The 25380-nt window shown below is 37.0% G+C and overlaps 1 protein-coding gene and 1 long non-coding RNA gene across 8 annotated transcripts in view; one reads left to right on the forward strand and one right to left on the reverse strand.

Moving 5' to 3' along the window:
- Positions 1 to 25380, forward strand: part of Bnc2 (basonuclin zinc finger protein 2) — a 418137-nt gene that overhangs the window by 119390 nt on the left and 273367 nt on the right. For all 7 annotated transcript variants that reach the window (XM_076845948.2, XM_076845947.2, XM_076845949.2 and 4 more), the window contains exons 2-3: positions 1405 to 1530; positions 10254 to 10454. In XM_076845948.2, the coding sequence (XP_076702063.1) occupies positions 1405 to 1530; positions 10254 to 10454 (327 nt within the window). The remainder of the gene's footprint in view (positions 1 to 1404; positions 1531 to 10253; positions 10455 to 25380) is intronic.
- LOC143392466 (uncharacterized) lies at positions 9043 to 11295 on the reverse strand. The gene is made up of 3 exons (XR_013090367.2): positions 11164 to 11295; positions 10431 to 10635; positions 9043 to 9435 (listed from the first exon to the last, which is right to left on the reverse strand). It is a non-coding gene; the product is annotated as an uncharacterized LOC143392466 (long non-coding RNA).

Raw genomic sequence — 25380 nt, forward strand, 5'->3', positions numbered from 1 at the left:
TTAATTATAGATGGACACAGTACTTTTATTTATTTATTTTTATGTGGTGCTGAGGATCAAACATGCTAGGCAAGTGCTTGACCACTGAGCTACAACCCCAGCTCTATTTATTTTTATTGTGAGGCAGGAGCTTGCTAAGTTGCTTAGGGCCTTGCTAAGTTTCTGAGGCTGGTCTCTGACATGTGATCTTCCTGCCTTAGCTTCCCCAGCCACTGGGAAAACAGTCACTCTTTATAGTGGACTTTTACTATTATAGTAACGTCTATTGACCTTCCATCTTTGATTAATTTTTGCTCTACACACTCCCTACCTTATGTTCTAGTAAAATTGGATTGCTTATGTAGAAAAGTTCTTCATTTCTCAGAGCAAATGCCATGTCTGCTTAGAAACTTTCTTTTACCATACTGGATGGAAGGAATCTTCTTCTCAAATAGAATCCCACTATGGTTTGTCTTACCATATTCTGTTTTTAATATATGGTGATTTTTGTGCATGGTTTCTGTACTAAACTGAAACTTCTTTTTTGTTTTATTTTGGGTACTGGGAATTGAACTCAGGATCACTCTACCACTAAGCAATATCCCCTACCCTATTTTGTATTTTATTTAGAGACAGGGTCTCACTGAGTTGCTTAGCACCTCGCTTTTGCTGAGGCTGGCTTTGAACTTGTGATCTCCTTCCTCAGCCTCTGGAGCTGCTGGGATTACAGGAATGTACCACTGCACCCGGCCTAAATTGTAAACTTCTTGTGAGCAGAGCCTGTGTCTTAATTTTTGTGTTCCTCACAGCTTTTTATTCTTGGCAAGTAAGGCCTTGATAAAACATCCCTAATGGTGGCTAAAATATTTAGATGACTGTTTCAATAACAAGTATGAGAAAAGGAAGTAAGAAATTGAGCTAGGGGTTGGGGTATAGCTCAGTGGCAGAACCTGTTCTTGGCATGTGTGAGGTCCTAGATGCAATCCCCAGCACTGACCCTCCCCCCAGCAAAAAAAAAAAAAAGAAGAAGAAGAAGAAATTGAGTGGGCTGGAGGTAAAGCTTAGTGGTAGGGCACTTGCCTACCATGCGTTAGGCCCTAGGTTTCCATCCCCAGCACAGCTAGGAGCTGGGATCAGAGGTAGGGGGCAAGAGATAAAGAGATTGAGCTAGTTAGGACCAAAGTATATTCATCACTAGTCAGCAAATTATTCAGTTATTCCTGCTTTGTTACTTTTATTCTTCCCAGGGTTTATTTATACAACTGTTGATTGTTGTATGCCTTAGAAACTATTAACTCTTTTAAAAAGGTGTTTGGGTGATCAGAGGAGTATATTGTAATTGCTGTTTTTTAAAATAAAGTCTGTCTTGATGTACTCAGTGCTTGTATTACTTACATGTAATTTCCTTTTCCAATCTCTCAACAGGCACGCTTTGTGCCCACCCCACCTCCAAATCGTCTTAATTACAAGTCAGAGGGCAGGCTTAGTGAACAAGACTGGCAAGCACATTTCAAGATCCCATGTTGTGGGGTTGATGCATCTCAACTTGAGGTAAGTTGCTCTTTTCCATTTAAGTCACTTGGATGTGCTCACATGCTTTCATGGCCTAGCTAAGGCTTCTCTCACCTAATCATTCTTTCTCCCACTCTTCTGCTGTCTTTCACACTCATCCTCATGCTGTGAAACTCAGATATTTGCTTGTTTTCTAACCCTTCTTGCCTCCGAAGAAATTGTTGCAAGCAGTAGATTTAGTGGCTGTTATTTGAATGATTTTGATTGTGATAAAATACCTGCCTTCATCTGTCTCTTCACTTCTCCACCCTTTCTTATTTATATTTTCCATTATCTTTCCTTTTTTTCCTACCATGTAGTTCTAGGGATAGTTTACTGTTATCACTGTTTCTAGTAGTAGTACCACTGAAAGTTGTAGTAAACTTTTAGAACTGAAAAATGTACATGCAGAAAAGTGTACCAATTGTAAGTATACAGACTGATGATTTTTTAAAAAAGTATTTTTTTAGTTGTAGATGGACACAATATCTTTATTATTCTTTTTTTAAATTTATTTTTACATGGTGTTGGGGACCAAACCCAGGCCTCACGCATGCAAGGCAAGCACTCTACCACTGAACTACATCCCTAGCCCCAGACTGATGAATTTTTATATGGTTAATGTACCCAGAACTACCAACTAGACGGAGATAAGCAGTGTTACTCAAAAGCTCTCCTTATACCCTTCCCCAGCCACTGGTAGGTAATTACCTACCTGAGATCTGAGTAGCTAATCATTACTCAGACCTTTAAGTCACCTGTTAAACTGGGTGTGGTGGCACACACATGTAATCCCAGCAACCTGGGAAGCTGAGGCAGGAGATTTGCAAGTTCAAGACCAGCCTCAGCAACTTAGTGAGACCCTGCCTCAAATAAAAAGCTCAGTCATAAGGTACCCTGGGTTCAATCCCAGGTACCAAAAAAAAAAAAAAAGTTACTTGTTAATTCTTCCTATTTTTAACTTGCCGTTAGTAGGTTTCTGACATCTTCTGGCTTTCTTAATTTTGAAAACAATTTCCAAGATCATTCAAATGTGCTTTGTTTCAACACTTTTCATTTATATATATGTATGTATGTATGTATATAAAATAATCTTTGGTTTTATGATGAAACTTAGGATTTCACTATTTTTTAGGTTTGTGAATTGCACATAAAGGAGTATTATCTATAGTATTGATTTGGTCGGTAGTAATTCTAAAGGCAATGTTATTTTTCAAATAATTTCATAAGGTTTGAGCCCTGCCCTACAACATCATTTTCTTAGTTGTCTGTGAATCTCAATCTTCCTTTTTGACAGTAATTTATTACTATGAATTTTTTTTAAACTAGGGCTCAAATTTCTCACTCCACAGTCTTTTTATAAGGAAGTAAATTAAAAAATTAATATTATTTTTATAGTCGTGCAATGTCCATGGTCATATGAAAGAATGACCATGCATCTCCCCTGCCCTAGCCTATTTTTTCATCTTCATTTGAGGAAAAACATCACTGATTCTTTTTGTGTAGAAGATTTTATTATGAACTGTTGACCATAAGTTATGATAGAAAGAAGTCACTGTCAACTGCTTTCATATGAGAAAAGATTAAAGTCACTCTTTTGTTTTTAAACCAAAACAGGTAAGGTAAAAATGTTTAATCTTTTGTAGACTCGAGATTCAGGCTGACCTTAGATGCTTTTGTACCTGAACCTGGATTCTAAGGACCCATCCTTTCCCTAACATTTTGTCAACTACCTTATCTACCACACCCTTCCCAGATCTTTTCATTATCAAAGGATTATGGCATTTGGATATTTCCTTTATGTATGTCTGTGAAACCAAGCCCCTGATGTGGCTGTCAGCAGATGCTGCATCACATTGATTGTTCCAATTGGTACAGAGACAAGTGTCAGCCGGAGCAGTTTCTTCCTTTAGCTGTAGAAGGGTGAAGCTTTTAGGTACCATTTCCTCATGGGGGATGTGCATGCTACTTTTTAAAGTGATTTAAACCCATGTCTTATTCAAGCCTTACGTTAGGAGGCCTGTGTTCCTCTCTTGGTCACATAATGATATTATTAGTGCTTAACTTTTCCAAACCTCAGTGTAGGTGACTTTTTTTTTTTTTTTTGGCAGAGCAATTATTTTTGTTCTGTGCTCTGATGTGGTGTTCCTGTGAGTATCAACACCAGAGGATTTGAGATCCACAATACTTTGGCAGAAAACTAACCAAAAACTGAAGGCATGTCTGTACATCTTATTTACAACTTGAACCATGATCTTGTCCCCTGAAATCTTCAGGCTGTTCTGGCTGAGGCTTCTATATGTTGAAATGCCCAGCCCAGGCCGCGAGAGCAATCTGGCAAACGTGTTGTTGTAAATAGGAAGTAACATGTACAATTCTAACACATACTTTCACAGGGGATAAGGGACGGTGATTGAGACTGTCGAAGATGACAGCACTATGTTTTCTTCCCTCATTTGAATTCTCAGATATCCTTAAGTACATTTTGAATTAGTTAATCCATAAGCTATTAACCCAAATACATGTCCTAAGTTTTTTATAAGAATAAGCAATAGATTTGATATCTCTAAAGAGGAAGACTTATAAAAGAATATAGGTGCAAAGTTGAATTTATTCCTACGTAGACACTAAATTAGGTTCAGTAATTGGCATGCATGTGTCATGTTTTAAATCTGAATTAAGGGCTGCTACATTCAGATTTGGCTAGATCGTCTAATAAATTGAAACACTAAGGAGAATTGTTAAATAAGCAAGTTAATTTTTCCAGGTTCCTTAAAGTTTAAATCCAGCTAGTACTCCAAAAGTTTTCACAACCATCAGATGTTACTACTCAGGAACACTTGGCTATTAAAGACAGTGTTTCATCCCTTACAAGGATGGTAATGGAAAAAAATTAGGAGCCAGTTGGAAAGCCAAGATTTAGGTGTAAATGTTAGGTGAGTCTTAATTTTGCAGCCGAATACCTTCATGAGTAAAGAGGATGGTTCATATCAGAACTTATAAGAGCTACTTTTAAATCTTACTTTCTTCACTTTTCATAAAACTTCCAGAATAGTGGAATAATAGTTCAATCTCTGCATATGTATGTGTGTTTTAAAGAAGGATCAATGTTTTACTCTCCTCTCATCAAATTACATCTGTAAGTCAAGGGGAAAAAAGCAACTTAGATTATGATCTAATTATTCGCAAAGGGAACACCTGAATTTGAATTATTGTTAGTTTTACTTTTTCTCTCTTTTCTTTATAGTGAGTCAAAAAAATTTTCCCTTTAACTTCACATAGAAAATGAAACTTAATACAATAAAACAGGGATGGCAGGTTTCACAAGGGAAAAAGGCTGCTGTCAACTTTTTTCCTCAGGAATATGGAAATTTGGGTGGATTATCTGTTCAGAGGAGGTTTCCTTTATTAATTCTTTCTCTTTTTTTTTTTTTTCCACTTAAGACATCTGTTAACATTTCACACAGCCCAACAGATGTTGCAAAGCAAGTCCCATACTTTGTTCTCAAGAAAAAATGACATTTCCTCAATTGGTTGCCCCACCTCTGTGACTGAGTCCAGCCTGCTGCTTCTGCATAATTTGCATATATTAAGTTATATACCTTAATGCATTACAAATTTGAGCTTCAGCATTATTTTTATATGGTAAAATCTAGTTTGATTAGAAACTAGTTTACATATTGCTCTAGAGTTGAGAGAGGGGAAAACATAATTAAAATTTCCTTTCAGAATGGCAACCTAATTCCACATACAGAAGGGAAGTTCACATTTTTTCTTATAAAATAAGTGAATTACAAAACCTTGAGTTGTTTGCCATAAGGAAGTGCTGATTGTCATGTGATGTGGAGCGTCATCTTTATTATTTTGGCAAGAACAGGGACAGTTTTGTCTTGACAAGCCATTAGATGAATACCAGCGTGTGTCACATGAAAAACCACTGATCTTTAACCCAGCTCTGTACTTAACCAAGCCTTGAAAATGAATAGTGAATAAAAGGAAGAGCAAAGGCCAGTTTACTGTCATTACAGATTACGGAATCTGTTAACAGCTGCTGAACTGAACCCAGGGAATTACAGGTATTGTCCTGTAAACTAACAGAAGTCCTGGAGATGCTTCTTAAATTGTGTACACAAACTATACATTTATTTTATATTTGCTCCGGATTTACATTGTTGGAAACATAGCTAGAAAAAAAAAATTCTTTGAGTACTTTCTCAGTGTAGTGCATGTGTGCCTTTATCACAAAACCATATGTATTTACAAAGAACAGTCTCAGTGAAGTTTTTCTGCTCCCAGTTATAGAACTTAATTTAAGAAAGCAAGGGACTTTTAAGGAACAAAATAGAAAGTATGCACGGTTCCTCCCCTTAAAACCAAAACAGAACAAAATGCACCCCACAAATATTTATGCAAAGCAAGATCTTTTCACTTGCTTCTTTTCATATGGTGGCTGGTTTTTGCATCAACATGTGATTTATTTATTTATATATTTGTTTTATTTATTCATTTTTAGAAGATGGAAGAAAAGGTCTAAAACCCACCTCAGTACCCAAATATTGAAAAGATCAGTAACATTTTAAACAGTCAGTTGTGGGAATTACTGCTTACAGAGCTAACAAGAAAGAACACACTTTCTTACTCTGCTGGTGGGATTGCATAGTGCCTCCCTATAGTCTTGTTATCCCACACTAACTGAAATGCAAATTCTTTGGAACTAATTGGATCTCATTGAAGGTACATGCACAGTGTGTAGTTAGTTACATGCAAAAAGGTTTTAAAAAATAAAAATTTCCCGTAATTACAACTTTTAATTACTATCTAAAGCATTAAAATCTATAGTAAGGTTTAGAATATATATGTCTTGACTTTTTAACAGATTACTAAAAAACAAACATGACTTACAAAATGCTTGATAAGGTGCCCGTTCAAAAGTTACAGAAAAAAAAAATGTTTAATTGCAGCAATCTGTAAATTGGATTTTATTAAACTCCTCTGAAAATGTTTTTTTTTTTTTTTTTCAAGTTTAGAATTTAGTATCTTAGGGCCAATGTACTCTACTGATGGCATGTTAAAAGTGCAGTCCTTTTTTTGGAACATTTTAAATGTTAAAATATTATAAGCATCAGAAATCACTTTCAAAAGTTGAACCTACTTTACCATTGTGGAAGGTATTGAGTTTCTTACTTTGTGTATTTGTGCTACAGATTGTGATGAGGGGAGATGGTCACATTCTCACAATATCTTTAATAATTTTGGTGTCATTAGACCTACTTGATGTACTACTTATTTCACATGGTCCATCTCTAACTACCAGGAAATCTGAGAAAGCTAACACATGGCCTATGGTACTTGTGGTCTTTTAACCTGAAATACCTGGATGGACTCAGGGCAGCAGAAAGCAATCATTGTGGAAGTGACATCCACTTAATTCCCCTAGTTTTAAATAACTTTGTTATACAAATGATTCCAGATAGTTACTCCCTAATTTCCAGAATAAATAACCAATGAAAAGACTCAAGACATCTTTGTGCTTTGTAGGTTTTTTTGGGGGGTGGGGTTGGGTGGGGTGGGGGACCTGTGTCCTTACAATAGTACAAGTCTCTCTCCCTTGCTAGAGAAAATTATTCTAAGATCAAGGATTCTATACTTCATATTATATATGGAAGTGAGTGGAAAGTTCATATAATGTATTTTGGGCATTTCTAAAGGGGTCAAATTTGTATTTTCCAAAACTTACTTAAAAGAAGATTTATAAACTTACAATCTACAAAAGCACAACATGTTTTATCTTACATATTCATTTATGGGTAAATCTTTGGGTTGTCTCTTATTAAAACTTGTCCTCTGAACTAGTCTTATCAACTAGTGAAGATTTTGTTTGACCAAATCAGTTTAGCAGATGAAGTCTCATATATCTGCTGTGAACATATTTTTTAAACCTTAGGAAGATATCCTGGTGTCTTAAAGGCGTGGCTCTGGCAGTAAAATCTAGGTAATAGTTACATTGCAGACCTGTCCAGCTAGAGCACCTTAGACCCTGCCTGCTATCTTAAGAGCTCAGTTTGCCTACTGTGGGTAGCATTTTGTCAGAAGACTGCTGGCTGGGCATACCAGATTTGGATGTATTAGCTAGTCAGCCTAATAACCCTGTACAGACTGTATTGATTTTCTAGGAGAGAGTTTATGAACTAAATAAACTTGGGGTTGGTGTCTTAATAAACTGCTTCTCTCAGTCTGTCACATTTAGTTAAGGAGCTGTGCAGTTTAGGGGGAAAAAGGCTAATTCTGTTACAGATTGTTCACAGCAGGGTCTCCAAATTAGCCCTTTGTTTTGTAATGCCACCTTGCTTGGGCTCGCTTTGAGCACATTTCTCAGTTTTGCCCTAATGAGTTGCAACACTGATAATGTGGCTGATGATCTTTCATTGATTTCACTATCACTTGCTTGTCTGGTAATTGATCCGTTGCTGAGCCTCTAGTTAATTATATCGGCTTTGACATGGCCCGGTCCATGGGGAATTTCAAGTCTTGCAGAATAACAGTTTTAATAAAAGAGTCTATTACTGCAGGTGCTTGCTGCTGCATGCCAGTTGATTTTTGTGTTGTTAGTGTGTGTGCGTGCGCGAGAGTGTGTGTGTGTATGTGTATGTGTGTGTGTGTGTGTGTGTAGGATACCTGGAAAGAAGAGGATTGCAGGACTGAAAGGAAAAAGGGGTGGGGGCTGGCAAAAGAGGAAGAGGGAGTGAAAGGAGAGAGGGAGAGTGAGAGCGAGAGGCAAGAGAACACGCAGGCAAAGCGATACAACAGAGCATGAGTGGAGCGAGGAGGAAGCTTGCTATTGACAGTGTCCTTAAGCCTCCCACAAATAACAGCCATTAGTGGGAAGGTCAGGAGCTGAGCAGGCAGCTTGACTGAGGCACTGAGTGCCACTTCAGAAATCAAGAGGCTAGCAAATTTTAGAGGGAGTTTAAGTGGGTAATAGCTAGCAGTAAAGGTACAGTCACCGTTGACAATTGACTCATAGGGGCTTTTCCCGTCTCCCCCCTGAAGAATATTTTTATTGACCACAGGTGGACTTAATATATTTTAAGGCAACAATTCTTTGGGTTCTTGTTTGTTTCCTCTCAGATATTGAATTTGCTTCTTTTGAGACTTTTTTGTGCTTAATGGTGGTGAACTGGAGGGAAGTTTAACAGAAAAGCTTTCAGGAGATGTCGGTTCTAGAGGAGAAGGCACATTTGTGTCAACATAGTGTACGTTTTCTCATCTTTTCTCATTGTCCACTAATGACACAGAGCTGCCATTGAAGCTCTTTTCTGTTTCTTTTGTTGTTTCCAAGAGTAAGGTTTATTGTTATTCTTTAGTTAAGAAGGAGCAAGGAGAGTGGTACATTTGTCCTCGATATTTGTAGGTGGTTGAAGATTAATGTTCCTTACATTTTAAGTTTAGGAGGGATGGCTTTTTCCTGCTGACTACTTTTATGAGATGGCATGAATTTAGCTTTCCATTTTGAAGTTACAATGTTTATGTACAGTGCATTTTGCTCAGTTTTGCTTTTCCATAAATAAGGCCGATAAATATTACCTAATAAATAGATGTTTTGTTTTAAAACTGGTTTAATTAAAAATACAACTTGCTATCAAGTCTATATTTCATAAGGCAGAAAAAAAATTGTAGAACTTTCCATAGAAATTTTGAATGAAAAATCGAGTTTTTATATTTATTACTTTTTACAGGCTTCTTTTCTCCCCTCTCTTTCTTTTTTATGATTTGAAAGGATATTGTAGATGCTTCATTCAGGAACTTTAATAAAGGATTTTGTTCTACTTTTGAGCTTTAAGGTACACTTTTTTCCTTTGCCATTCAGTTTCTCATTACTTCATCTCCAGTTTAGTAATTGATGGCCTGAGGTACAAAATAGCAAGTAGTATATATTTATTTTGCAAATATTTATTGTCCATTTCATGTTAAACTGCTAGGTTTACTTGTTTACTCTTTAGAGTGTAAGGTCAAGTCTGTATGTATGTTATTTTCTCTATGAGTTTTTATGTGGTTATAAATAGCCCAGCACATACTATCTGACTTTTAGCAGATAACATTTAGACAAAAACTGAGCCAACTTTACATTCTCTTCCAGCAGAATATTTTACTTTCTTCCAGTATAATTAAAAAAAAAAAAATACTTAACATATCACAGTTTTAGAAATGTTAAAGCAAGGACTGGTGTTGTATACTGCATGTTATATGAAAAAGCATTGTTGGGGAAAATTGGAGGGGAAGGGCCCCAGCTTCCCCTCACCCTGCGCACAGTGATCCTGGCACTGCTTGCAGTGTGCCTCAGTGTGTATGTATCTGTGTGTCTGGAGGGGTTAGTGCAGGGTGTCATTTGGTGCCTGACAGTGGAACAGTGCAGTTGACTCTTAGCTATGCTATCCAATGACATGCAGTGGCTGAGGGTTTGAAGCTGATGGTTGGGTCTCCAGTGCTGCCTGCACACCTGACAGGCAGCTGTTAAGCTGAGCAAAGGCAAGCTTGGGGAGTCGCAATCTATGCATAAATGATAGGGATATCTGTGCAGAAGGTGCGAAGGAAGCTCTGACCCCCTCCCTCCCCCAAATCTTCCCCTTCCCAAATGAAATGCACAGTTCAGGCAGCTTCTTAACTACACTACACTCCTGCTACTGGCTGCCAAGAGGCTCAAAAAATCCACCTTCACTTTTCAGTCAGAAGAGGCAGAAGTGGATGTGAGAGAAAGAGAGACACAGAGAGACAGAGAGCCAAAGAGGGCAAGAGACTTGACTTTAAGAGACTCCTGTACTGACAACTCCATGCAGTTCGGAACCAGAACGACTCCGGCTGAACCAGGGTTCATGGGGACATGGCAAAACGCTGATACTAACCTCTTATTCAGAATGTCCCAACAGGTAAGTTACTTTCATTTTTTTTTTTTTTTTTTTTAAGAAACCTCGAATTGTCTTGTGCACTTTTGTTACTGGTATTTTTCTTCCATGTTTTTGAAAATGTGATCCCTTCATAGTTAGGCTTTGTTTTGTCATAATTGTTATTGGAATGTGCAGCGTTACTTCATGGTTTCCCAAAGGGCTCCTTAAAAGAAAAAGGGGAAAGGATACTGAAGTAAAAGAAAGCCAAGGCATTTGTTGCAAAGTTTCACAGTACAGCCTGGGTCATGCGAAGACTTAATTCATTTCTTTGTTTTCTGTTAAAAAAAAAAAAAAAAGAAAAAAGAAAAAGCCATCACCCAACAAATGTGTCTTTCTATCTCTACGAATCACTCGGTCAAAGTGCCTGCTATCTCGGAGTCCTTTCTGTAACCAAACAGTCATAAAATCTAGGGGCCCCTCACACTGCCCGACTGACTTCTTGTGGCTCGATTCAGACCTGCGGGGAGAGAGGAGGCGGTGCGGGCTTCGCTGCCGCGCCGAGGGTCAGCGCCGAGGGTCGCTGAGGATGGCGCTTGGTGGGCTGCGCCGGCTGGTGCTCCAGTGCCGGTCGCCTGCCCTGCGCTTGCCCCGCGCTCCCAGCGCCACCCGGCTCGGGCTCCCGCGCGGCTCCTGCTCGGCACGCCCGCCCGCCCGCCGCTCGCCTCGCCTGCCCGCCCGCCGGCGCACTCACACTCGGGCGCAGCCTCGGCGTCCTCCCCAGAGCCGCTCCTTCGTCCGGGCCGCACCGGAGGCAGCTCGGCGTGCTCTCTGCCCGGAGAGCCGCTGTGTGAGCGCGAGGCCAGCGGGAACTGATAATTAATCACCGGCCGGCAGCTCGTACCATGCGCTCCGTGATACGCGCCCTGCGCGCCCAGCTCCTCTTGCACAATTGCTGGCTCTGCGGCTCCGCGGGGGAGCGAGGGTAAGAGGAAGCGAAGGGGAAACAACCCAGAAACTTTCATCTTGGACTGTGCTCAAGTGAGGGAGGGAAGTTCCCTGGTGCCTCCCTCCTTAGACACGTCTTGCTTTTTCAAAAGCCTACACCAAACCCACACAAAGCAAGAGTTAGTTTATCATCCACACCGCACGAAAGTAGTCCTGACACATACATTGGGATTTTAAGTAGATGGCGACGCTTAAGAAATTGATGGTTCACCCATTTTGTAACTGCTTTTTAAATGACCTCTTTTGTATGTAAGAGTTCACAGAAATTAAATAGTTTGAGTTAGATTTTTTTTGAAATTGTTGATTGAAGAAAGAAAGAAAATAATTTGTCACACTGTAAACTGCCACAAGTTTAAAATGCATTTGCCAAAGATAGAACATATAGCCAAGTCTTGCAGCATTTCAGATGGCAAACATTTTTATCACAGAGTTCTAGATAGGATAAATGGATGTGAATAAGGTGTATTTTGACATCCTGTAGAGGGACCCTGATTACTGCTGATACAGTAAGCTGGGATTTAAATACAATCAACATAAACCCAATAAGCAACTCTTTATGTGCCATTTCCCATTCTTGCAAGTGAAAAGTTCATTTCCTTACAGAGATGCTCCTTGTCAGTGCAGCATGCTTTGAGAGAGGTGTTTTTCTGCCCAACATTCCTGCTTGGGTGGCTCTCTTGTGGTTGGAACACACTGTGTTTTCACTAACCTTAGAACCAAATAACTTGTGCCACACTTTTAAAATTAGATGTCACCTTCAGGATTTTCCTTAAGTTAGTGAAGGTTCTGTGTGTGTCTGTGTGTGTGTGTGTATGTGTGTATATATGTTTTGGAGAGGAAGATTGGTTTTGGTCTCCCTCTAGCTAGAAAAGAGTTAATAAAACCAGATAGAGATAATGATCAATTGATAAATGGCTATTGAACCACATAGATGGTGTTAGATTGCTTCTTTGGCACTAGCCCATTTCCAAGTAGATTTGAATCTAAGGAGACTTTAAGTCATGCAAAACATTTTACTAAAAAATAAACAAAAGTAAATTATACAAATGATGGGTCGAAAGTAGGAAAATATATCTTTTAGAGAAACTTGTACAACTAAGCTGTCATGATGTTGTTGATCCAGCTGTTTCTGTGTGGGCATACAAAAATCTGTTTTGTGTGTACCTGTATGAAGTATGTGTAATAGTGAGCATTGGTGACTATATGAAAATAATAAGATTATAGGGAAGTAATTTATGCTTAATGATGCCGTTTAAAACTAATATTAATTATACTATTTATGAAGGTTGAAAAATCACAATTTAAAAATGTATTGTTACTTAACTATTTTAATATGTTTTCTTTATTATTTTTTAAAAATTTCAATGTAGTTAGCGATTCCCCCTCTCCCTTTTTTTCCTGTCATGGTTACTAAATATTTACCTTCTGTGCATTTTTGGAAAGCACGTAAAAGAGGGTATGAGTAACATGTGTATGTGTATGTTTTTCTCCTTCAAGATGACATTTCGGTTTGTATAAATATTGTGTAAACTTAAATTCAAACTATGTATATATCTAAGTCTATGTGCTGTACATATTTAATGTTTGTTTTCCTTACCTATAGTTCATCAGCAGTGCTGATTCAGCATGAGTGTGTGTGTGTGTATGTGTGTGTGTGTGTGTGTAAGAGACACTATTGAAGTCGACAATTTTGAGAAATATTAGTTCAATATCCGTATTAAGCCAATTTTTGTTACAGGAAAAAGTTTGTTCAATTTAATCAAGTATGCAAGATTTTGTATATCTCATTTCTAAGGCCTAATAGGGTTTTTCTAGAAGATTTTAATTTCTAAGTAAAAATTTATTCAGCTCATAAAATGAATAAAATTTATTTGGCACATTTTTTTATTTCCAAATTTCATAATATAAAAACTAATATTTCTCTTATTATTTCTTTAAACATTAGAAAAGACTGATGGGTAGGGCTATTATAAAATGTTTAAAAACTTTTAGTATTTACGTAGAGAAAAATTTGTGGGAAATGTGTCTTATGATAAATTGGGAAGCAGGGATGTAAAAGTCTTTATCCTTTATTTAATATGTGCAAAGTTGGATTTACTTAAATATAAATCTTTCATTCTGTCTAATGCTAAGAAAAAGACATCACAATCCAAAATCAGTTTAGATTTGGTGGGATTAATTATGTTCCCTAAAGTTTGAGATGTGACTGTTTGACTCCATTTTCCTCCTTCCAACATTGAAGCATAATTTTCTTTTTTTAAAAAATAATTTCTTTATATTCAGATGAATATTTGAGATCCTTGAAGGGCATAACTATTGACTTTTGTAAAGGAGTTCTTGGGTCAGTTTGATGAGTGACAGGTCAAGAATGGCCAGAAACCTTTCACTCTTCTCTGCTCATTTCCTATAGCCCAGAACCTTATTTTGCTCAGTATATGCTCATGAGATACTGTTAAAAGCAACAATTAAGGCCTGTTTTTGGAAAGTTCAAGAACATGAATATATATATGTATATAATATATGTATATATATTAGACTTTAAAAGATGATTTTCCAATTTGTTATGTATTTTTTATAGTTTACAGAAATAGCAAATAAAATTCTTTTAATGAACTCAAGAGATGGAATAATCTAAATTCTTAAGTCTTTTTAGAGAAACAAAACCATACAGGTAAATGACTATAGTCCACATTTCACAAATTACTAGAGGCATTTATCTTTTAATATTGGTGAAGTATATTTAACCTGTTTCAAATAAAATGTAGATCCCTTAATAAGGTCTCCTTTCAGACTCAAGTGAAATACTAAGAATTATAAATGACTCTGTGCATCATTATGTAGTAATTTAGGATTCACCCAATGATGTAACAAAATTAACAACATAATTTCATTGTGAAACTGTGTCTTATTAAAGAACAACTGTCTGACATTCTCTTACAGTTGCTTTATTTAACTTCATGCAAATATTATTAGTAGTGACATTTTTCTATTGTGCATTAGATTCTCTCATTAGCATGATGTGTTAGTTATCACCAGAGAAATCATTTCCTAGATAGGTGAGGGGCAAACCAAGAAAGCTAAAAATTAAATCAGCGATTTATATTAATACCAGAGCATCTGCTCACCAGAGATATGACAGCAAAGTAAACTTTCTTGCTAGTATAAAATCTAGCATTTTTCAAAGAAATGATAAATAAAATATATTATAAGAAATATATAACAACATTGATGGAATCCATTAAAAGCATGCTCAATATGAATTCTTCTCACAATAGTCTTTTAGTTCTTTCAATTCATAAAGACAAAATTACAGTCTCAGTTTGTGGGGTTTATATTTTAAAATGAAAATGATGTTGTTGTTTTTTTTGACTTCCTGCCCCTCCAGAAATAATTTGACTGTAAGTACTAACAATTTAAAAGGCACATATACAGTATTTCTTGTAAGTCAGATGCTTAATTGTGATGGTGGTTTGATTCTTTACAGTTCATACAATACATTTTCATTCTAAACCATATCCCACTCAAATAGACATCTCCTTTAACATAGAATGAATATTCTTGTTTAATAAGAGCCCTGAGTAAAGCAGTTAATAGTTAATGGTCTTTGAAAATGACTTTCATTGCCAGGCATCTTCCATCCCTAGGTTTCTTTCGGCAATTTTTCTCTCCTCCTCTTTTATTTCCCTCCTTACAGTTGGTGTATTTTGGTAATCATGTCTTACTTTAAAAAAAATGACCAACCTTATGATCTCTGTGCTAAAATAAATATTTATATTAGGAGGCGCACAATTTTAGCCTGTTGAATTATTAGGCTTCCACCCTTGATTTAGGTTTCCCTCTAGTTTGAGTGCTAATATGTTTTATTTTGAAGTTTAAACTCTAGACATTTATTCAAATATAATTCTTAACATCCATTTTGATAATATAACACCAAAATAAGAATATTTAGGTATTTGTTAAAGTGGAAATTATAGCATAGAGACAGGTACTTATGTTTTGGCCTGTACTTTGCAAGTCTATGGCTAACATGCAGATTTCACTTAACAGGTACTGTCTAGTTTGTAATGAAATGGGAAAGTAGTAGGTCATGTACATATAGCATTCCACATGAATGCAAATAAAGCATGCATAAATATATTCTCAGATTTGTATGCAGTATATATTAAAACCTGTGCATGTATTTCAAGTTTATTTTCAACATGAGACATTTAAATAAATCTGAACACAGTAGGTAAGCATTTTGAAATTATTTAATTTCACCTACTGTATTTTTCTGTCATCTGCAAACAGGTCCATTGTGTTTATATAATTCCTACCACCTTTTGCTAAGGTGATTTAAGTAACCACAGTTGAAAACCAAATCCCTGAAGGTCTAGATATCTTATCTATAATTATAGATATTTTTAATAATTGTATTTATAATTGTATCTTCACATTCAATGATAAATCCAATTATTCATGTATAGCTTTATGGAAATTGATTAATGCAGTAACAGGACTGATTTGGGCTTCCACAGCAGTATAGCCTCCCACTCCTGTGTCAGGGTTAAGAGCCACGGCAAATCCTCCCTAACTAATTAGATGCTGAGTAAGGCATCACTAAGAAGTTGGGGCAAAAGGGAATGGGTGGCAGCCAAGGCAGGATTGCAAGGACTCCAGTGATAGTGAAAGCATTCGAGTTTGCCAGGTCGTTGTGACACAGGGAGCCGATTCCAAAGGAACAGTCCGTTATAGATAGTGAGCTGGCGTCATCCACTTCAATGAAAAACAAAACTAGCAGTGCTTCTTCCTTTCCACCTGATGTGCATTACACACATTCACTCAGAGAAAGTTACAGTGGGCACCCACCGTTACAATCTGCTTTAGCCAGTATATGCCTTGTAAGCTTAAGTAGATAATGATTCTGAAGAGCCATAGAGGTATTTTCTGAAACTGGCCCTCTAGGTTAGAACATATATCAAGGGGAATGAGAAGAAGTTGGAATTTGCTTTTACCTTATACCCATAATCGGAACCATAGTGTTTAAATTATTTTAGGAGTTAACCCCCCCACACCACCCCTCACCCAAAGAGTGCTGTCAGAGAACTTTGTGGCAGTAGTGAAAACAGTGAATTGGGCTTTTTTTGGTGAAAGAAATTTTCTCTGGGACTTCTGCTTGTTATTGTGGAAAGAACGTGGGACATAATGGTTCCAAGATTTCCTTTCATTTAAGGCTTGGAGCCTGGTTTGTTATGGGTGTAAGAGTGTATTCTTCACCATGTGCAAATTTTCCTGTACTTTTTGTGGTAGATCGTTGGTGCTCAGTGACCACCCTTCTCTAGGTCTTGGTCAGAAGATTGTTGGTTGTGGAAATGGTTGATCTCACCTCTGTCTGCCAAAGCTGATGCCATTTTTATTTCCAGGAAAGCGGCTGGCTCCCACATTTGGCTTGGTGATTCTCATCTACTAGACCTGGGAGTTGGAGATTGGAGGGGTGGGGAAAGGGAGTCAGAGACCTTGTTCAAGGAACTTTAATAACTACTAAGCTTAAGAGGAAAAAAGGGAAAGGGGCATAGTTCAGAAACAACAGCCTGAGCAAAATAACAAGTAACAGAGGGACCCCTCCCCCCAAATAAGATAAACTAGTAAATGTGCAGGAAAATTAAGAAAAAAAAATTCTGAGCATTTCAAACTTTAAGAAGTCATAATATGTGAGGAGGGTGCAGATGACACCCCCAAAATGATGCCTGGTGTTGTGACATCTGGATAACCCACATTTCCGATCATTGAACATGACCTGTACTGCCGTCACCTTTCTAGATTTAAAAGAAACTTTAGAGAATAGGAAAAGATAAAAGTATTGATTCTTTTTTTTAATTTGTATGTTCCCTGTAGGAAGCCTCGCAAATTTCATAGTGTACATTCAAACCCTCAGGTGAAAAATTTATGACTGGCGTTCATGTGGGTGAGGACAGTGTGCAGTGTCATTCTGTTCAAACGCTGTGTGTAGCATTTCATGCCACAGAGTGCAGGGATCTGGAGAAGAGGGGAAACGCTGTATCTTTTGCTTCATTCACAGTTTTCCTTAATGGAAATGCTCCTGGAAAAACAACGCATTACTCAAACTGACGAGTTTAGAAACCAGATTCTCAGCTTATTAATCATCATTCCAATTAAAAAAAAGAATTGATCCTTTAACAACAAAATAATATGCCTTTGTTTTTCTTTAATTAAGCCCATCAGTTTTTCATTTTTCTCTGTAAAGAAAAGGAAAATAATCTTGAGCTGTAGGAAGTTACTCATTGAAACTACTGATTCCCTTGAGTGCATCTAACATCTTATTTACTCAATACTTTGGAACTGTATAATGTTATTTTGCTACTGTCTTTGGGGTTTATGTGTCAAGGGGGGGTGTTGATTTATAAATCTTATTATTTTTTTGTTGATAGAAATTTACTTAATGACCTAAATACAGGTTAGTGTGTTCTAACTTCCTATTATTTTTCTCAGAGACCTAATTTTTTTCTGACTTTATTCTCCTTTCTCCTCATTTTTCTTATTCTAAATTCTTTCTTCCTTTTACTGGCTCCTTTTGACTTAATTTGAAGAGATGGAAATGTACCTATAACTAATAATAACTGAATAAATCAACCTTTTGCCAGTCCATCCTTCTAGCAGAGATACAGGGAAAGAGGAGTTATCCTCATGTATGTGGTGACAGAGGGACTGTCCCAAGCTGTGCTCTTAGAAGGGTTCTTTAAACAGGGGCCTGGGCTTATCATTCAGAGTTGCTGAAAGGCAGCTCATTTTGATCCTTAGCCTGTGTAAGAAAGTGCTTAGCTTATAACTGAAGAGAGATTTTGCTTTCTTTTCCTTTTTTTTTTTTTTTTTTTGGGACTATAAGATTTACTATTTTATACCATAGACTTACTATTTTATACTATAAGACTTAATATCTACACGACAGCAGTTTCTTAGAAGGTGGAAAACAAAAGGGGCGGTACATTAGGTAGAGGATATGATGAAGACAAACTAGATGATAAGAGTTAACTGGAACACTTAGAAAAGGAATTGAACTGATGGCAGGGCCAATATGAACGGATGACGTTATGAAATGGAAATGTAAGACATGTAACACCTAAGGAGGATTCAGTGCCGTTTTGTATTAGTAAATGTTAACTCATTGTCTCACAAGGCATAGAGATTATTAAAATTGAAAAGATCAAAAAGTATTTTATATGGAAGACATGGCTTCCAGTATTTACCTGTTATTATGTTGTGTGATTGTCTTGAATTTTTCAACTTTGCTGAAGTGCCTTTTAGTGGCTTTTGGTTCTCTAGATAGTTCTCAAGACTCACATTTGATGATCAGATTGCCTGAACTGGGTGTCTTCAAAGAAAAATTTCAGGGTAATGAATATTTTACATGACAAAAAATAATGACTTTCAGCTGGCTTAACCTAATAACAAAACTAATATTAAAATGAGAACCTCCATTAGCAGGATTTTAATAATGTTTTTTTTCTTCTATTAAAATTAAAGCAAGAAAGATTTAATTGAGTTACATCATTAGGATGGCTATTTGGGGCACCTAATCAGGCATGGGTAAAGAAAGCTGCCCACTGATGTGCCCTCTGCCAGTGCCAGAGGGCAGTGGGCATGTTTGGGATGCCATTTTCAAGATATGGGGAGTGAGTATACACCGAGTGTGTTCATGAGAATGTCCCTTCAGGAAGAATGCCTGCAAACATTATTTTTATTGAACTTCATGTCAGAACATAACTCAGAATCAGCAGTGTTATCTGGTATATCATCTTAATATTGCTTTGCTTTTCTTCTTCTTCTTCTTCTTCTTCTTCTTTTTTTTTTTTTTTTTTGTAGGTATAAATACCTACAGCAAGTACAGAAAGAGTACCAGAAAGAAACAAAACCAAAGTCCTGTTCCAGACTTGGAAAAGGACTTACTGCCTTGATATGGAAAATATGAAAAATCCCATATTGTCACGTGGTAGTGCATTTATTGGTGGTGAATAGGCACACGGAAAGTGTCTTACCTTATTTGTTGGCAGGTTGATGACAATTAAGTGATTTATTTTTAGGTGTGGTGAGGATTTGTAAATAGCACTCTCAAATGCAATCAGCCTGTGGATGGGTCACTCTTAAGAGGCATTCTATCCTAGAAATCTCACAGTACCGGTGCCTTAGGCCAGATAGTCTTGTTGCTCTCTGAGAATAGCTTTTTGATGAAATTGCTCATTGTCATTCATTAGGAAGTCAGACAGTTGTTTCTTATTTTGTCATTGCCATTTTCAACATGCGGGAAACTGCAATTTTGTTCAAATAAGTTTTCAAATTGTTTTAAAAATCTGGGAAAGAGATACCAAGCTGAGATGCTGACTCAGACTTCAAACATCAACATTTCCCTTCCTATCCACTTTTTTTTGTTGTTCTTCTGAACACCTTTGACGACTAATCAACTAATCATGGGACTGGATAAATCTTAAAATATGTTACCAGTCCTATTATCTACTAAATAGAGTTCTTCATAGAGAAGAGTTTTTCATTTTTACTTTATCTTTGACATTTATTATAAATTAAGTGGGAAGAGGGGTAGAAGAGTTAGAAGTCCAACATCTGGGAGAGCTTGTTTCAGTAGGCAGCCTGGAAGCCAGAACCCTGGCTTCTTACAGGTGAGATGTGTTATGGGAATAAAGGCCTTGTGCATTTAATGAACCCCGCCTGCCTGTCAGCTTGGTTTTTCATGCACCATTGTTGTTCAAATAAGAAAAAGAGAGTGTTCACAGCCCGTGGTGAGATTAGAGTAATGAAAATGAAGTGTTAATCTGTTGATAGGAAGCACATCCTATATCCTGCATCCCGGCCACATTCATGCATGTATAATATATTCCAGGTTTTCTCATGACCAGAGACGCTTGGATGTTCATTGTATTAAAAACACCCTTTTGTTAAAAGTGAGAAGTTGGCTGTTTTGGCTTGTGTAAATAGTTATTTTAAATAATTTCTTAATAAACCAACTGCTGCCTGCCTTCTGAGGATTCTGATAACCCACTGCTCCTGTGTGTGCCAGTGTTCCTGTACTTTTGATCTTTTTTCTTTACAAATGCAGAGTGTCGAGATGATTCTTCAACATAAGTTCCACCGAGATATCCTTTTGTAGAAATCAGTGCTTAATAGAAAGGAATTAGTGAGAGAAATACTTTTCTCCCCATAGAACACAGATTACATAAAATTAAACATTCACTATCAATATGTTTTATTTTCATCCTAAAACAATAGTGCAAACAAAAGTAATAAAACCAGGAGTCTTCTAAACTGGCTTACATATTTGCAGTCAGTTTCTATGATGTGAACCTGAGGAGACCCCCTTTGAGCTTTGGTCATCAAGGGAAGGAATTGATTGTGTGTTTTCCAAAACTTGCTTTTTGGAATGATGTAGAAGGTAAATCAACATGAATTATACTTGGCCTAGAATTCTTGTTTTAATCTTTTTCTTTTACTATTTTACTCAGTACTTACATATGAAGTGTTATTTTTCTTTTTAAACAAAGCCCCAAACTTTAAAAAGAAAATAAGTTTAGGTTCAGATTGTAGCAAATAAGTAAATATAATAATGTGAACATTGGTTCAGGACCCTTTACAATGCATGCTGTGCTATAAGATCTTCAACTTAAAAAGCACCTTAAAAAATTGTTTAGAAAGAAGTGTAAAAGGAGAGGGGAGAGGTAAATTAATAAAGGAGTTCCAGGTGTCTGTTTCTAATTGCTCAAATTTCAAACATAATGGAAATTAAGGAAAAATGTTTCCCATAAGGAATATATCATACTGTCACTCAGGTATCAGGCCTGAAATTGTATTCATGGGTATTTTCTCTTTTCCTGTTCAACTAGGGGTTAAGGAATGCAGTATAATCGTTATGATTTTGTGAACTGTTTACTTAAAGTTGTTGAAGTTGTTAAGAATCAAGAGAATTGGGGGATTAAAGTCTGATTGTGAAGTATATTTGGCATATGTTCAAGGATTACTTTCTTTAGGTAAAAATGAAAGAAAAATGTTTCTCTTAGGAAGGAAGCACCTAATTAAAAAAATAATCTTTCAAGCATGTGGTCTAATGATGAAACATAATTATAAAACACTACCCTGTAGTTGATCCAAATCTTACTCTAGTAAGTTGATATATCACTGGTCATAGCCTACATAGTACAATTTGCATGAACATCTAAGCTTTCCCTCGACTGGAGTAATACATCAGAGTTAACCTGTTTTTAATATAGTTGAGTAAAATGAAAAGTTACTTTCTTCTTTCTGCTAAATGGGATATTTAAAATTTGTAAAACCCACTAATAGGTAGAAATGCTGTGATGTTGTGGTTGAATGGGAATAACACAATATAAGAAAGTTTCTCCTTGCACTTATTTTTGTTTGGGAGAAAGAGCAAATAAAAACAAGTACATGGTGATTTTGTCATAGACATCTGCTTCTAAGTAACAGTCATTTTTAAAGAAATATTGCCATGACTTTTTAGGTCATTTGAAACCTACAAAAGTGGCTATTTGATGTAAATGTCAGATGGTGGCATACATGTGGAGTCAGTGAAGATAAGTATTTGTTATGATGCTATGTATGCATTTTAAATATTGATTTTAAAAATTTACCTTGAAGACATGTCCTGTTTTCATATTAGGGTCCGTTTTCACTTAAGTACGTGATAGCTCTAGCAAGGAAGTGCAAAAGTGTTAACATGTGAGGTTGTAAAACGGATGTAAATCTGAGTAATAGCTTGCCATGGACATCTTTTCTGGGTTGCAGAGAAGAATGTGGTTGATTGGCGATCAGGGTAAAAGCTTGTTGCATCACCCTACAGAGCTAGGTCACCAGTTCTGAATTTACCATTTAAAACACTTTTTAGTTATGAAAATGACTTGGTGTGGTGGTTTATGCCTATAATCCCAGCTATTTAAGAGCTTAGTTTGGGGGGATCACTTGAACCCAGGAGTTCAAGTTCCAGCTGGGCAGTATAGTGGGAGACCACCCCATCTTTAATAAAACAAAACAAAAAACTACAAGAATGAGTCTCTTGCTTCATGCTTAAATTTTATTGAACAACTCTATTTTGAATGAAACCTGCTACCGATTGCCTTCTGTGATACAAACTCAAGAAGTATGTATTTTTAAATCTCTGTTTAAGAACCCTCTTGTTACTTTCTTCCACAAACTCTGCGAACTCTTTGCAGTAGTAAGAAAGTTTAAAGTTCAAGAGTTGCCTAGAAGGGCCATGTGGAGGTAACGAGAATTAAACCAGTGGAGTGGGTCTAATGGGGACCGTGGTGAACCAGAAAGCTACGTCTCAACCACAGTGAGGTGGCTGCTCCTTGGTTGCAGCCAGTCATTGCCAGGTGAGAGTGCAGGCCTCATGTTGCCAGCTCTTCTTCTTCTTCTTTTTAATGAGAAGCCAGAAATCCAATTTTTTATATGAAATCTCTTGATTTTGAAATCTTGGCAACCTATTCAAATATTTTAAAAACTGTGTGGTCCAAGCAAAACTCATCTGCAGGCTGTATTCAGCCCACTGGCTGCCAGAGAGAAACCTCTGTTTTAGATAATATTTTAATGGATGAAGATAATAGTTTCATTGCATGTGATCATTCATCTTGGGAATTCCCCACTGAGATGAACTGAATTCTTCATTTTTTTTCCCTCCCCACAATTAAAAGAAAAGATTTAGTAAATATATTTCTGGTGTTACTGGTTTTGATGTATAGCTTTTTTTCCTTGTGACCCATATCCAAAGAAAAAAAACAAATGTGTGGGCAAAAAGAAAATAGTCAAATGATTTAAATAAAGGTGGAAATATAAGGATTTTAAGAGTTATGGGGAAAGAAAAGGAGATTTCTAAATCCTGAAAAGAATTCCATGATTTGTGTAAGTAATTGACATAGACAAAAAGCTGAATTCAACTGTAAAAAGCTTTTCATCTTACCTTTAAGCAGTGAATTCTTGGCCCCAAATCTTTGCGGGATTGCTATAATTTACCAGGCAATTGATTATGATGTCACGAGGAGGAGATGGACCACAAGGGGAAAACTTCCCCATACTAATTCGTGCTAGGCCAATATTTTATCCTTGCTTCAAGAAAGCATCATTTATATTGTATAAGATGAGGTTTTCAATGCCTGTCTATATTTTTTGAAGGGGCTCTTTAAAGGAAATAATCTATTCATAATTGAAATTCTCTAGGCAAATCAGATATCAACTTTTTCAACAGAACAGGTAATTAATTGGTTTGAATTTCAAATTGAAGGTCATCCTGTTATTGATTTTCATGGGAACAGGAAACAAGAACATCTTGTTAAAATGATCTGCAAATGGGACCTAGGTGTGCCTTGGTTCTGTCTAGGGTCTTGTCACTGGACAGTGTCAAAACCCAATCAGAAGGAAGCCATCTCTGTTGTAAACGTAACAAGCTGTTGGTTTGCTTCCAGGACTGCAGAGAAGAGCTGAACTGGAGAAAAGACCAGAGATTAACATTTCGTAGTATTCTATTAAGGCAGGTATTTCAAATCAAGAGCTGGTGCAGCTTCTAACAAAACATCTGTCAGTGTGTCAGAGGGATGTTGGAACACCACCTTCAAGAAGTTCAGCATCAACACAGCTGTGACTTAACACTTTCAGAAACCTTTCAACTGGGAATTAGATAAAATATCTTTAATACAAGAGGAGGGGAGCACTGAAGCAAGGGAGTGGTGATAGGGGAGGATGAAACAATACACCTGGGAGATAATATTAATTTTTAAAAAATAATATTTATGCCTGTGTTTGAGAGAAGGGTTTCTTGTTCCACATGCCAGGCTATTTTAAAGCGGTCAATCTCTCTTGGCTGTGTTTATACTGCTTAAGGATGGTATAATGTACAGGCAACACAGACAAGTGGGTGGCAAACACTGGGGCCTTTCTAAACTGGAGTATTTTTGAATGTTAGCTGGGCTAACCAAGTTGAAATGTAACGCAGCTCTTCTTATGGTTCAAAGTGAAATTCTTAATAAAATAAATAAATAAAAGAGCAAGTCTTCTATTCTAAATACCCTGGAGCTGTGAATGCAGTTATTTCCAAGTTGACATACTTCTGTACAGGCATGACAGTGGCACCAACCATCTACATTAAGCCCTAACATTCCACAGAACCATTTTAGGTTTATTATGAGCTTCAAAGCCTGCTCATCCCCAAGAGAATATCAAGTTTAAGCATGTCACTGTGCCACAGTCACAGTTAACTTTCTTGAATTGAAAAGTACCTTTTCATAGGCAGATTTTCTTCAGGTGACCCTTGAAATTTCTTGGTTCAGTACAGAATGGTTTCTCTGACCCACTTTTGCTGCCCTCCTGAAAGCTGTAGATTCATCCTGCTGGCCCTGGTTGGAAACTACCTCTAAGTAAATTGGCACTGGTCACAGTTTGTGTCAACACCTTCTTTCAGCTTCCTGGAGCTCAAGGCATCGATCCTGTCCTCCCCATTCCCAGTTAGGTTTTCATTGTAGTCATTAAAAATGTAGCTGAGGGGGAAATCAAGAACATGTAGAATTGCTGCTGCTGTTATGATATTTAGATGTTTCTCACCATAGAAGACTGAAGATTTGGAGAGGATCATGGACTGATCTCCTGGGATATTTGTTCTCTCCTTAAGGAAAGGAAGTCTCCATTTCCTGAATGTAAAATTTCTTCTTTTGGAGCCTCCTAGTTTTTAATTCCTACCTCAGTTAATAAACCATCTCTGTCTATTCCTTGCATCTCAGAGATGGAACCTGACGGACTAGTCAGCATTGCAAAGGTCACCCTAAAGCTATTGGCAGAATACACTGCCCTTTGTTGCTCAGCCATGATAATGCTACTGTAACAGTTAGCTGAATGTATTAGACTGCATGACTTTTTCAGAATACCAAATTGTCTATTCAGTTCTTTTAAACACCTG

This window comes from Callospermophilus lateralis, chromosome 2, assembly GCF_048772815.1.
Source record: "Callospermophilus lateralis isolate mCalLat2 chromosome 2, mCalLat2.hap1, whole genome shotgun sequence".
In the NCBI taxonomy this organism is placed as follows: Eukaryota; Metazoa; Chordata; class Mammalia; order Rodentia; family Sciuridae; genus Callospermophilus; species Callospermophilus lateralis.